This window comes from Ictidomys tridecemlineatus, chromosome 6 (assembly GCF_052094955.1).
Source record: "Ictidomys tridecemlineatus isolate mIctTri1 chromosome 6, mIctTri1.hap1, whole genome shotgun sequence".
NCBI lineage: Eukaryota > Metazoa > Chordata > Mammalia > Rodentia > Sciuridae > Ictidomys > Ictidomys tridecemlineatus.
The window spans coordinates 61,530,643-61,544,971 of NC_135482.1; the positions used below are offsets into that span (position 1 = coordinate 61,530,643).

General features: G+C 42.5%; 1 protein-coding gene across 2 annotated transcripts; it reads left to right on the forward strand.

Annotated features, from left to right (window-relative positions):
* The first annotated feature begins 1,117 nt into the window (after nt 1-1,117).
* Nucleotides 1,118-9,481, forward strand: Atp5mc2 (ATP synthase membrane subunit c locus 2). Of its 2 annotated transcripts, none has more exons than XM_078014536.1 (5): nt 1,118-1,245; nt 4,716-4,785; nt 6,638-6,715; nt 7,189-7,382; nt 9,222-9,481. In XM_078014536.1, exons 2-5 carry the CDS (start codon nt 4,747-4,749, stop codon nt 9,334-9,336), a joined length of 426 nt encoding a protein of 141 aa, XP_077870662.1. In that variant the 5' UTR covers nt 1,118-1,245; nt 4,716-4,746; the 3' UTR covers nt 9,337-9,481. The 2 variants fall into 2 exon arrangements, with proteins under 2 accessions (XP_077870662.1, XP_040136469.2); XM_040280535.2 differs by lacking the exon at nt 1,118-1,245 and adding an exon at nt 1,592-1,680.
* Nucleotides 9,482-14,329: the final 4,848 nt, after the last annotated feature.

Here is a 14,329-nt window from a genome sequence, read left to right on the forward strand (position 1 = left end):
GCGGCGGTTTTTATCGCCGGCCGGGGTGTGCCTGGCTGCGGCTCGCCTCTCCTCCGGGACCGTAAAGCTGCTGCTGTGATTTATCCTCCCCTTCTCCCAAATCCGATTAAATGGAGGAGCTCGGGGCCGGGGCGCCGCGGGGCCGGAGAGCCGGGAGGGGGCGGCGGCAAGGACGGGGCCAAGGAGGGGAGGACAAACGGCCCCTCAGAGGGTGGCGGATTTGGTTTTATTTACAGCCGCGGCTTTCTTTTTATTTTTTATTTTTTTATGGGGGTTTGGTGAGCTTTTCCCGTCTTTCTCGTGCTGCGTTCAATGAGCACGATGCCTGGACGGCTGGGGTTTGGAACTGGATAGGCCTCGCGCCTTTCTCTTCCAAAGGGCTGGTTAAGTTCTGTCTGGGGGATAGGCATAGAAGCCCCCACCGTTTCCACCAGGGGGAGGCCCCGAAGGGAAGTCGTGGGCTTTCGGGAAAGTGCCTCATGGGTACTGCTTAACCCATATCTCGCCTAGGTGAAACCTGGGCAGAGACCTGGGCTTGCCCAGAGTGACCTTGTACCTTAACTCAGGACACAGGTGATCGTTATTCTTTATCTGCCCCAGGAAAGAGAATTTTGGACTAAGCTCCTAATTTTCTGACTTGTTGATACTGTTTTTCTCATGGCTTATCAACAGAGTAGGAAAGGGGAAAAGGCAAAGCCAGCTGAACCAGCTGTGGCATTTTGCTGACTATTCCCCCCTTTAACCAGTTTTCCATCTGATGATGCCAGGAGCCCCAGGGCAACAGAAGGCTGGAATCCCTTGACTTCATTTTCCTCCTGCAACATTTCAGTAACTGAATCGCAATCACTATTGTATGCTATTTAACACTGAATATCTGAAGCCTTTTCCCCCAATGGGTTGCGCATGCTCAGAAGGGAGACTGGCGGCCAAGATCCCAAACGCTGTACTGATCAAAGGCAGGCCATGTTATGGATCTGCTTACTCTGTGAAGTTGGCCTGTGTCCGCCAACTACAGGGTCGGCTCCGCCTGTAGTTTCTCCTCTCGAACACCAGGTGGAGCCTCTGGCCGGATGCCGCTTCAGAGCTGGCAGGCGGCGCTGTAGAACCTGAGGCGACCCTCGACATTGCATTCACTCTATCCGCTGCGGAGCGACTCGTTGGCCCGGGCGACGCATGCGCCAAGTGTTCCCTTCGCTATTCCCGCCCTCCCCCCGCCCCTCTCTGTCTTCTCTGCACTGGGAGCAGGTAAGGCGTTGGGGCCTCGTGCCCTCTTTGCGCCGCGCAGGCGCGCAGGGTACCATCTCGCGTGGATGCTGTGCGGCCCTTTTCCTGCTTGTTCCCACCTGCTTACACCCTCCTCGGTTCCCGCTATCCCCGCTTCTGAAAGCTATCCCTTCCGCGTGCTAGTGACCTCCAACCGCGCGGGCTTGGCGCCATCTTGGGTGTTTCCTAGGGGAGGGTGCTTTGGAGCTGGCAAAAATCAGATCCTGTAATGCTGATTTTCTTTTTTTTTTTTTCCCTGAAGAGACATCTTATCCTTTTTTTAAAAATATTTATTTGTTTTTTTTTTAGTTATCGGCAGACACAACATCTTTGTTTTGTATGTGGTGCTGAGGATCGAACCCAGGCCACATGCATGCTGGGCGAGCGCGCTACCACTTGAGCCACATCCCCAGCCCTGTAATGCTGATTTTCATCTGTCGCGACCCAGTACTTACAGACGCTTTTAGCTCACTTTCTTGCCCTTTCAAAGTTGTCATAGCGCCCTTTCTTTCCCTACTTTCTCACATCTTAATTCTTGCCCCAAATCTCCAAATTCAACCCCAGGACCTCAGGCGCTCCAGCAGTGGCGATAGAACATCGTTCAAAGCCACCAAACCCTCAATTTAAAAAGTGAACTGAGCCGGGCGCGGTGGCGCACGCCTGCAAACCCAGCAGCTCAGGAGGCTGAGGCAGGAGGATCGCAAGTGCAAAACCAACCTCAGCAACTTAATGAGACTCTGTCTTTAAATAAAATATAAAAATAGGCTGGGGATGTAGCTCAGTGGTTAAGCGCCTTTGAATTCATTCAGTCCCTGGTACAAAAACATAAACTATAAACGTGGTAGAAACTACCAACAAGCATAACATCCTATCCTGTCAAACAGTCTTGGAAGAGCCAGGGCACAAAAGAGTACTGTTACCGGTTGCCTCCCAGTACCTTTACTTTCCTGGCACTCTGATGTAGTTGGAAAAATCACAAGTAGTAGGCTAGAAATGAAGTTTCTGTTAGAGACAGCAGGGCCATAAGGCCCAGCTGGTGGTGCCTGCACGAGTCTTTGCTTTACAACTTTTTATTAAGCTTCGCAGATTTCGCCAAGAGTTAAAAAGAGCTGTAATCCCAGCAGCTCAGGATGCTGAGGCAGAAGGATTGGGAGTTCAAAGCCAGCCTCAGCAATTAAGCAAGACCCTGTCTCTAAATAAAAAAGGGCTGGGGGTGTAACTCGATGGTTGAGCCCTCCTGGGTTCAATCGCTGACCCCCCCCCCCCAAAAAAAAAGGAATGTTAAAGGTAGGAAATGATTAAGTTATCATTCCTGTAACTCAGAACTCTGGAGGAAACCCATGATGATTTAAAAGCCATGGTTCTGTAGAGTACCACTGCCCAAGTGGAGACTAACAATTGCAGGCTCCAGCTGGCATGGTGGCACACAGCTGTAACCCCAGCAACTGGGGAGGCTAAAGCAGAAGGACTGCAAGTTCTAGACCAGCCTCAAATAGCAAGGCCCTGAGCAATTTAGCAAGATCCTGGGGATCTTGGGGATGTGGCTCGGTGGTTAAGTGTTTCTGAATTCACTCCTGGGTAACAAAAAAGAGAAAGAAAACAGATGCAGTTTCCTTTAATTGCCATCTTTGTTGTGAGTCTATTACCTGCCAGTACCACTTTATAAATGATTTTTTTGGGGGAAGGTGGGGAGGTCGCTTAACCACTGAGACTTATCTCTAGCCCTCACTCAGTTGCTGAAGCTGGCTTTGAACTCAGGATCCTCCTGCCTCAGCCTCCAAAACCTCTGGAATTACAGGCATGTGGTTTGCCACCCTACTCAGCTTATAAATTATGCTTTTCAGGCTTAAGTGCTTTGAGAAAAACAGCTCTCCCTTTATTAAAAGCTCTAAAAAAGTATTGGATTTTGACCCAGGGAAACCTGTTCAGCAGAATTGGGGTTTGTGTTGCATATAGGCAGAAATCAGTTCTAGACTGGACAAGACTTAAAGATACCTATAAACCTAAAAGTAACTAAGATTTTGGATTCTGAGGTCTTAAACCCTGGAGCAGTTTGAACCCAGTTCATTTAAGGAAGTTGTGTTTAATAGATCTACACATTTTCAGAGTTTCAGCCTATGACACATTAGAAACCGTGATGCTTAAAAGAGAAAAGTTCAAGGCTGACTTGGCAAATTAGTAAGTCCCTGTCTCAAAAATTTAAAAGAGTTGGGGAGCTGGGCGTGGTGGTGCATGCCTGTAATCCCAGCAACTTGGGAGGCTGAAGGAGAAGGAACACAAGTTCAAAGCCAGCCTCAGCAATTTGGTGAGGCTGTTTCAAAATAAAAAATAAGAAGATCTGGGGATATGGCTCAGTGGTTAAGTGCCCCTGGGTTTAATCCCCAGTACCAAAAAAAAAAAAAGGTTAGAGATGTGGCTCATTGGAAGAGTACCCTAGGTTTAATTCCCAGTACCACAAAAAAACAAACAAAAGTAAAATGCTTGATCTCAAGTCCTAGTTCTACCACTACCCTAGTTGTTTGTTTGTTTTGGTATTGGGGATTGAACTCAAAGTGGCTATACCCCTGAACTATATCCCAAAAAGCCTTTAATTTTTTTATTTATTTAGAAACAAAGGCCTGACTAAATTGTCAGGCTGCCCTCCAACTTAAATCCCTGTCTCAGCCTCCTGATAACTAAAATTATAGGCTTTTGCCACCAGGCCTAGCTCCAGGAATATATATTTTTAGTACACATACTACCTCTACCCCAAGATAATTCTGGTTCTGGTGTCTTCTCACTTCACTTGGAGAAATCTTGTCTTTATATCTTTAACTTTCCCTCTCTTCTCTGGTAAGTTCAGCTCTACCAATTTAGACACCTGTAGGGTGTAAGGACTTATTTAGATCTTGGGGATGCAAAATTTAATACTATAATAGTGAAATGAATAGTTTAACAGTCATTGCTGTTGAGGATTATTAGAGTTTCTCATTGATCTGCCTCATGCTGTTAGTTAATATAGGAAAAGTGTTTTGAGTGTCAAGTACTGCTAAGTAATTCAGTAAAAAAAGATTGTTGGAGTCCTTCCAGTGTCTTGGCCTTCAACAAGTATCTGTCAAGAGTACAAAGACTCCAGTCTTTAGGGGCTGGGATGTGTCTCAGTGGTAGAGCACTTGCTTAGCATGATTGAGGTCCTGGGTTTATTCCCCAACACTGAAAATTTAAAAAGACTGTGGAAATGGGTTATAGGTATCAAAGTAGAACCAAGTGACTTATTTGTTCAGAACAAGAGAACATCATTTGATGATAAGAAAATCTTGGAAGCTCTATGGAGTTTCCGGAGGAAAACACAATATCAAGATTCTTATTCCATCTTTTCTGATCAATTTTTCTGCTCTCTGGGCCAGTTAAGCTTTCCAGAGCAAATTTAGTGAGCAAGGACAGTATTTATAATGCTGCTTCTGTAATTCCAGCTTTCTTGCCACGGCCCCTCACCCCCTGAAAATGTATGCCTGCTCCAGGTTCCTCTCCACCCACTCCTTGGTGAGTACCTGCTTTTTCTGGGAGAGTTTTTCTTTTCTTGTCAGACCTTGTTTTTCACAGCTGGGTTTGGGGGGTGTGAATGAGATTCTTGAGCAGGGAAGGCTCTTTGCTCTGGTAGCCTGACAAAAGAGTGTAAATTGTTTCCAAGGTACTTCCCTATCCTATATTCTTTGGAGGCCAGCTAATTCTTACACATCCATAACCAAGATCATGTTATTCCTAATCAAACTATATGTTTCTGTACATTGGAGCCCAGCCAGAAGTGGTAAGCATACAGTTGATACATAGTTTGGCCTGTGTATGAATTGGGAATAGGTTCTCAGTGAACTGTAGCTAGGAGTTCATTCTAGGAACTGAAATTTGGTTTTAAAAAAAGTTTAAATACACATTGGAAAAGCATTTGGCTCAGAAGCAAAATTAGATGGCTGGGTGCAGTGGCTCTGGAGGCTGAAGTAGGAGGATCACAAGTTCAAAGCCAGCCTCAGCAATTTAGCAAGGCCCTAAGAAACTTATCGAGACCCTGTCTCTAAATAAACTATTAAAAAAGGGATGGGGATGTGGCTTAGTGGATAAGCACCCCTGGGTTCAATACCTGGTACCAAAAAAAGTAAATAAATAAAAATTAGATAGATCAAGGTGGGGTACACATCTGAAATCCCAGCAGCGTGGGAGGCTGAGGCAGGACCATAAGTTCAAGGCCAGCCACAGCAACTTAGTGAGACTCTGTCTCAAAATAAAAAGGGCTGAGGATATAGCTCAGTGGTAAAGTGCCCCTGGGTTCAATTTTTAGTACCCAAAAAAAAAAAAAAATGGGAGAGACATTTCTCATAAGTTAAAAGGAGTAATGCTGTTAGTAGGCACCATTTATTATTTCCCATGTGCCTAGCATCAAATTTACCAATTTGTATACTTCATCTAATTTATTCCTCAAATCAACTCTGATATTGTTCCCACTTGATAGATAAGAAGACAGAAAGATTTAAGTGACTGATCCCAAGATTGCACAGCTGATAAAAGAGTTAAAATTGGAGTGTAGATCTATCTGACTTTAAAGACCTAGCTGTTACTTACTATGTGTGTTTTGAAGATATTGGGGTTAGTTAGTAAAGGCTACCAGGAAGAGGTAAATGTTGAGTGTGGATTTTTGAGTTTATTTTCCAGAGGATGTGAAAGATGCCCCAAACCTTGGCTTCCTTTTTGTGGGCTGGCCATTATCAGATAATTCCAAGGCTTAATTTTTTTCTTGTTCTTAAGGACTGTAAAAAGGTACAGCAAGGGTTTACAATAAAACTCTTTTAGCCCAAAAGGAAGTAGACTTTCTTAAAGACTAAGAACAAGAGATATGGTGATGTGTCTACCCCTACTGTTTGGTGGTACTAAGAATTCAGCCCAGGAGTACTCTTCCATTGAGCCACATTCCCAGCCCTTTTTATTTTTCATCTTGAGACAAGGTCCACGAAGTTGTCTGGACTGGCCTCAGTCTTGGAATTCTCTTGCCTCAGCCTCTGGAGTTGGTGGGATTATAGGTGATGCCACCACACCAGTGATGGGGGAATGTACAGTTTGCTAAAGCTGGGCATCTCTAGTCCCAGCTGCTTGAGAGGCTGAATCAGGATCACTGCTTGAGGTGAGGAATTCAGGGCCAGCCCAAGCTACACAGCAAGACCCTATCTCAAAAAAGCAGACAGAATTTGCTAAGACAAAGAGTAATCCAAAATTCTGACTAATTGTGAAAAGAATGGAAGGGGCACCAGAGAAAAAAGATTTTATCTATGAAGTAATAACTTGTATGGCTCTGAAAGTTCTCTCCACAGCCTTCCTGACCTTCCTGCCCTTGTGTCATTCCCACTAGGTCAGGAGCACCTCTCATCTGCTGAGCCGACCACTGTCTGCAGTGGTTCTGAACCGACCAGAGACACTGACATATGAGGTACCTTAACAGGTGGAGTTGGGACTGTGGTTTGGGGGTAAAAGGGTATGGAAGGTTACCCGCCAGAACCAGTAGAGGGAGTCCTGAGGACAGTCATCACAGAATAAAATTCTGGAAGAATCAAGGCCATTGGTTTAGGTGTAGGTGGAAGACAGGTAATACCTTGTATGTTTTTGTGTTTCGGTTTTTCTGGCAGTACATGCCTATATGTGCTACTGCTAACTGCTATTACTTAGCCTAGTCTAATTGACTTTAGGTCCCACATTACCAAGAAGAGGCCAGAGTCTCTGTCCTACACTTCTAAAATATTGAAGGCATTTGAAGTTCACCTCTGCTTGCCAGCATTTTCAGAAGTTTTCCAGGGAGACTGTAGGATTTGGCATCATAGAGGGCTTAAAGGGTAAAAAATGTTTCCAAAGCAAAAACGGGATTTCAAAAAAATCTTTTACCTTCTTCCTATCTCTTCTTCACAGAGCTTCAGCAGCTTGGCAGTCCCATGTCCCCTGACCTCACTTATCCCTCACCGCCGCTTCCAAACCAGCACCATTTCAAGGGACATTGACACAGCAGCCAAGTTCATTGGGGCTGGGGCTGCCACAGTTGGGGTGGCTGGCTCTGGGGCTGGGATTGGGACTGTATTTGGAAGCCTTATCATTGGTTATGCCAGGTAAGATAAGTTGGGCCCATTGTCTCTGATATGCTTGCCAAACTTCTAGGCAGAAATATTAGGTAGTCTAGAGTTGTACTATGCTAAACAGCAGCCACTATATAAAAAATACATTTCAGTTCCTCAGGTCATACCAGCATATTTCAAGTGTTCAGGAGCCACATGTAGGTAGGCACTACCATATTTGACAGTGCAGATATAGAAGAACATTTATATCACTGAAGAAAGTTCTGTTGAACATCTTTGGTATAGAACAGGGGTTGGCAAATTAAGGCCTGAAGGCAAAATTTGTACCAGTCTGGTTTTCGATGGTTGCGTTAAGAATGATTTTTTACTTTTTTAAAGTTTTTGTTTTTAAGCTAAAAGAAAAGATTTTTCAGTGGTCTTACTATAGGGAAGTGATAAATGTTTAAGGTACTGGATATGCCAATTATTCTGATTTGATATGTATCAAAACATCATATTGTACTCCGTAAATATGCACAATTATTAGGGATGGGGTTGAGGCCCAGCGGTAGAGTGCTCGCCTAGCATGTGCGAGGCGCTGGGTTCGATCCTCAGCACCACATAAAAATAAATGAATAAAAATAAAGATATTGTGTACAACTAAAAAATATTTTTTTATATGCACAATTACTATGTTTGCATCAAAATTTTTTTAAAAAAATTAAAAGGTAACAGAACCATATGTGGCCCACAAAGCCTTAAATATTTACTATTTGGTCCTTTATGGAAGAAGTTTGCAATCCCTGGTCTATAGCTCATTCAGTCATTCAGCATAGTGGCTTTACTGCTATCCCCACGCCCCTCACTCCTGGGAAAACTGCCTCTGCAGCTGGCCCTGTTGGTCCCTGACACTAGGGACTGTTTGATTCCTACCAGCTCCAAACAACTCACTGGTATAACTAAATTAATCCCTTAGAGACCAGCAAGTTCTCTTAATGTCTTTGGGGAAATAAAGTTATTTTTTAGGATTTGTGTTCAACAGAAAGCCTAACTGCTTCTGTGTCTATAATACTGTTAAAAGATGGTGTTGCTTTACCCATTAAGACTTCCCTAGGTTTCAAGAGTAAGAGAAATATAAATTTTCTGGCTATTTTGGATTGAAAGAAGGAAGTCAGTCCCCTGGCTCAGTGTTTTTCTAATTGTGTCTATAAAGCCCTGGGATCCTGAGGATGCCCCAGATTGTCTTAAAGAATGAAGGGGAGACCAGACAAGCATTTAAACTGTCCCACTTTTTTTTTTTTTTTTTTTTTTTTGCACTACTTCAGTTTGGTTTTTGTTTCTTATTGTGGTTCTGCTGCTTAAAGTTTGAAATACTGCTCTAGAAAGACCTTACCACTCTGGATACTTTTCTGTCCTATTCGGGCCATGGATTTTAACTTTTTAAGTTACAATGATACAGGGGTAATCCACTGGAGAAGGTAATGTTGGTACCTGGGTTGTGTTATAGGATTTTGGATTTTCCACTTCCCCCTCATTTAGTCCCTGCAGAGACATTGGTGAATCGGGGCAAGAATTTGGACATAATGGTGTCATCTGAATGGCTTCTTGCATAAGATAAGTTTAAAGGCCAGGCTTCATGGTGCATGCCTGTAATCCTAGCTGCTCAGGTGGTTTAGGGAGGAGGATTATAAATTCAAGGCCAGCCTCAGAAACTTAGCGAAACTCTGTCTCAAAACCAAATTTTAAAAAAGGTTGAGGATGTACCTTGGTGATAGAATGCCCAGTACCACCACCAAAAAAAAAAAAAAAGAATTTTCCCTGAGCCTACCTAGATGTTTATCCTTTTCTTTGTATGTACTAGAAATTCAGTATTTTCTTCTCCCCTTCTCCCAGGAACCCTTCTCTGAAGCAACAGCTCTTCTCCTACGCCATTCTGGGCTTTGCCCTCTCAGAGGCCATGGGGCTCTTTTGCCTGATGGTGGCCTTTCTCATCCTCTTCGCCATGTGAAGGAGCAGTCTCCGCCTCGAATTCTTTCTCCCATGTCTTGTCTGCCCTGTATGTCCCTTTTCCTATACTTCCTCAGGCAATCTGGGGAAAGTGGTTGGCTCAGGGTTTGACAGAGGGAAGACAAATAAATACTGTATTAATAAGATGTTTCTTGAGTCTCCTGTGTATATTTCTTTTCCACAGTTGGCTGAGTATCTTGGTGAGAGTACAAGGTATGCAAGGTGATGATGGTTCTAAAACTCAGCAGGGTCTGGCTGAGTTCAATTGCTCTTAATTGTGTTTCAGGGAAACCTCATTTGAAATAGCTCTCCTTTTTAATAATTACCACCTCACATGACCTCTTATTTGCCTTAAAGGATTGGGGTTAGTAGCAACTACAATCCTGGCTTAAAATGATGATGATTAATTCATTTTCTGTTAACCATCACTGTCACTGTCCTAACTCAGTCCCTTGTTGTCAGTCACCTGGTCTGTTGTAAGAATCTCTTATTGGACCACTTGCCTCCTGTTTCTGCCCTTTACTTTTTACTTGTACCCACTACTGCCAGGTTAATTCTGTAGGACTGGTTTTTGTTTACCAACTCAAAAACAACTTTCTTAGCTTTATATTTTTGGAGGTTTTATTTCTTTAAGATGGGGTCTTGTTTTATTGCCCAGACTGGCCTGAAAGTTCTGGCTCAAGGGATCCTACTGCCTGAGCCTCCTGAGCTGAGAGGAGACTATAGGCACATTCCATCATGTCGGGCTTATCTTTTTTTTTTTTTTTTTTTTTAGTTGTAGATGAACACACAGTATCTTTTCTTTATTTTTATTGGTGCTGAGGATCTAACCCAGTGCTTCATACATACAAGACAAACACTATACCACTGAGCTACAGCCCCAGTCCCCAGGACTATCTTTTATTCTTACCCACTTAACCCGAAGTGACTGTCATTTTTCAGATGCTTTCCCATCCTTACTTCTGCTCATCTTTGTTTTCTTTCTCAGAATCTTTGCTTACTTTCCTCTTTTTTTTTTTTTTTGTGGTGCTGGGGATTGAACCCAGGGCCTTGTGCATGCGAGGCAAGCACTTTGCCAACTGAGCTATATCCCCAGCCCTGCTTTCCTCTCTTAAAGACTTGCTTAAATGCTCTCTCTTCCTGCATGAAGCTATTATCTAATTTCTACCTACCCTCAGTCAAATGAGCATTAACCCCTATAAAGGGCTATAGAGCATATTGTATCTTGTTTATAATACTATGGTCTATAATCTATGGATTTATGTGCACGTGGACACTTAAATCTCCCAAATAAGGTTGTCGATTTTTTGAGGCTGAGACTCATGTTCATGTTCATATCCATAAAAGTATTTAATATAATTTATCTCAGCATGTACTTAGTCACTTTTTTTTTTTTTTTAATTTTCTCACCTGATTCATTCTCCCTTCACAAGTAAGGAACCAAACTTTGAGAGATTGAAATGTTTTATCAGAGGCATTCACTAACAGGGAACTCATACAATCCAAGGTATAAGACTACCATATTGTTGGTCTTATGGGACTCTTCCCAAGAAAAATGTTGCTGGTGACTATTAAAAATGTAGAAAGAAAAGGGCAGAGAAAACAAAGATAAACTTTTTTTCTGTTAAAAATGACTCATGAGGTCTGGGGTTGTGGCTCAGAAGTAGAGCGATCGCCTAGCATGCGTGAGGTACTGGGTTTAGTCCTCGGCACCACATTATAAAATAATAATAAAGATTGTGTCCACCTAAAAAATAAAAAAAATAAAAAGCCTCATGATCTGAGCACAACAATCAGGAGCAGTATTACATGCTTGTGATTCTAGTGACTCGGGAGGCTGAGGCAGGAGGATTACAATCAGGAAGAAAACACAGATACCTTCTTAGGGGGTGAGGATTGAGCTAGGGCCTTGTGCATGATATGCAAGCACTTTACCACAGACCTGTGGCCCCAGTGCTATTCTTAAAATAGATACCTGATGACTGAGGAAGGGGAAAGGCAGGAGAGCCTTCTACCAAAGGTTTAAATTCAAGTGAATTAAAACAAAGGGAGGCCCGGCCAATGCGTGCCTTTTGGGCTGGGGATGTGGTTCAAGCCATAGCGCACTCACCTGTCATGCGTGCGCCCGGGTTCGATCCTCAGCACCACATACAAAACGAAGATGTTGTGTCCACCGATAACTAAAAAATAAATATTAAAAAAATTCTCTCTCTCCCTCTAAAAAATAAATAAATAAATAAATAAATAAAACAAAGGGAGGGCTATTGCTTATTTCCAAATATGTATATACTTCCCATCACCTCTGGGTTGGAGGAAACACAAATCAGAATCTGTGCTCATGAGGTCCACACCCCAGATAATATAGCAGTCTGGAAGCAAACTGGAAAGATCCCTCTTGATCCTTAATCAAATTTCAAAGGGGCAAGGATAAATGATTTGGAGTGATCTGCCTGGGGACTTTTAGTTACTGCTTGAACCAAAAGTAAAACCACTAAAGTCAACTATGTTATAATTTCTGAAAAGATGTTAGCACATATCCAGTTATTTCAAGCTATGTAAGATAGAGCTTATTCAAAATTTAGCCTTTAGAAAATACAGGAAATTTGCCAGGAATGGTGGCACATCCCTGTAATCTCAGCAACTTGGGAGGCTGAGGCAGGAGGATACCAAGTTCAAGGTCAGCTTCAGTAATTTAGGGAAACCCTCAGCAACTTGGTGAGACCCTGTCTCAAAAATAAAATAAAAAGGGCTGGGGATGTAGTTCAGAGGTAGAGCAACCCTGGGTTCAATCTCCAGTATTTAAAAAAAACAAAAGTTATTTGCTTTTCTTGCAATTGTTCTTTTCCATGTTAATTTTAAAATCAGCTTAAGGGCTAGGGTTGTAGCTCAGTGATAGAGTGGGTTCAATCCCCAATAGCCCCATTCAAAAAACATTATATGTATGTGAAATTCTAACTTTGTCAACTCTGTGGCCCCAAGTACATCTTGAGGTTTTGGTGCTGAGAGTTGAACCCAAGGCCTGAAGCTTACTAGGCAAATGTTCTACTGGATTGAGATGTATCCCCAGACCTTTAAAAAACTTTGACTGTTATATGCATTTATGAGTGTCAAAATGAACCCCACTATTATGTATAACTATAATGTACTAATTAATAAAACAAACATGGGCTGGGGCTGTAGCTCAGTGGTAAAGAGCTTGCCTTGCATGTGTGAAACACTGGGTTCGATCCTCAGCACCACATAAAAACAAATAATGACATTGTGTGTCCATCTACAACTAAAATATATATATATTAAACAAACAAAAAAAAAACCTCTACAGTAAAAAACATGAGTTTGAGACAGAGTCTTGCGAAGTTGCTGAGGCTGGCCTTGGATTTGCATTCCTCCTGCCTCAGCCTCCCAAGTCACTGGAATCAAGCATGTGCTACTGCCCCTGGCTGCTGTGCCCAGATCAAAAGGCATTTCTAACAGAAAAGGTTTATCTTTGTTTACTCAGCCCTTTTCTTCCTTCATTTTTAATAGTTACCAGCAACATTTTGCTTGGGAAGAGTCCCACAAGACCAACAATGTGATAGTTTTATACCTAGGATTGCACGAGTTCCCTGTCAATGAATGCCTCTGATAAAACATTTCAACCTCTCAAAGTGTTAAAGTGTTTCTTTACTTGTGAAGGGAGAATGAATCAGGTGAGAAAATTAAAAAAAAAAAAAAAGTGACTAAGTACATGCTGAGATAAATTACATTAAATACTTTTAGGGATGTAAAGATGTGTTTTATTCTTCTTCTTTGTCCTTCCTTCAGAATTTAGTTTAGGTAACCACTTAACAACTTAGGTGTGTACAAGCAAAGCTTGGTGGCCCATGTGTTTTTGTTTTCTCTGAGGTAAATGACGAGATTGTTCTGCAAGAAGCTTGGAGGCAAATTTATTCAGGAGTCAAGGCAACCTGGATCCACTCGGCTTCAGGCCCCAAGAGACATCTATTGGCAACCCAAGTTGCCAACAACTTGGGGGTAGAGGAGAGCTGTGTTTAGTGGAGAAACAGGGTTCAAGAGCAAATTTCTGAAGAGCTCTCCAACTTTGATTTCAGTTCTAATTTCTCTAATAGCACTGGCTATTGAGACACTGGGCAGATCATTAACCAGGAACTTTCTAGGACCTCTGTTTCTGCACATTTACTAAATAGGGGTAATAATATTCATCCCAGGGATCAGCATGTGCCCACAAATGTGCCTTAAGTATTTAGAAATGATAGTGTCATTAAAATTCAACCTGTAATCCTACTTGCTCAGGAGGCTAAAACAGGAAGATCCCAAGTTCAAGGCCAGCCTCAGCAATTTAGCAAGGCCCTAAGCAAGTTGGTGAGACCCTGTAATAAAAATTTAAAAATTTAAAAAAAAAGAAAAAAGGGTGGGGATGTAGTTCAATGGTACACCTTGGTTCTAATGCCAGTAACCTGCCCTCGCAAAAATTCAATGTATACTGACTATAATTTGCTTTCTCTTTCTTCATGGCACTCCAAGCCTATAATAACCATTTTTAAAAAAATATTTATTTTTTTTCAGTTGTAGTTAGACACAATACCTTTATTCCATTCATTTTTATGTGGTGCTGAGGATTGAACCCAGGACCCTGTGCATGCAAGGTGAGCGCTCTACCACTGAGCCACAATCCCAGCCCCCCTATTATAACCATCTTATAGGCAGCTTCTCCCTCTTATGGTTGGCATAGAGAAGGGAACTGACCATTCAAATTTAATTCAGATGGGAAACATCCAAGGAGAGAACCCAGGTATGCTGAAGGCAGCGAGACCCACTTCCCTCTTCTTCTTCTTCTTCTTTTTTTTTTTTTTTGTTTTTTTAAACACTTATTCTTTTTAGTTGTAGGTGGACACAATACCTTTATTTAATTTTTATGTGGAGCTGAGGATCAAACTCAGTGCTTTATGCATGCTAGGTGAGCGCTTTTCCTTTGAGCCACAACCCAGCCCCCA

Bases quoted from the DNA above. Each gene is read 5' to 3' on its own strand.
- Atp5mc2 (XM_078014536.1), top strand. From the start codon at position 4,747: ATGTATGCCTGCTCCAGGTTCCTCTCCACCCACTCCTTG. The intron at 6,716-7,188 runs GTACCTTAACAG...TCTTCTTCACAG, and splicing joins CAGAGACACTGACATATGAG to AGCTTCAGCAGCTTGGCAGT. The intron at 7,383-9,221 runs GTAAGATAAGTT...CCCTTCTCCCAG, and splicing joins CTTATCATTGGTTATGCCAG to GAACCCTTCTCTGAAGCAAC.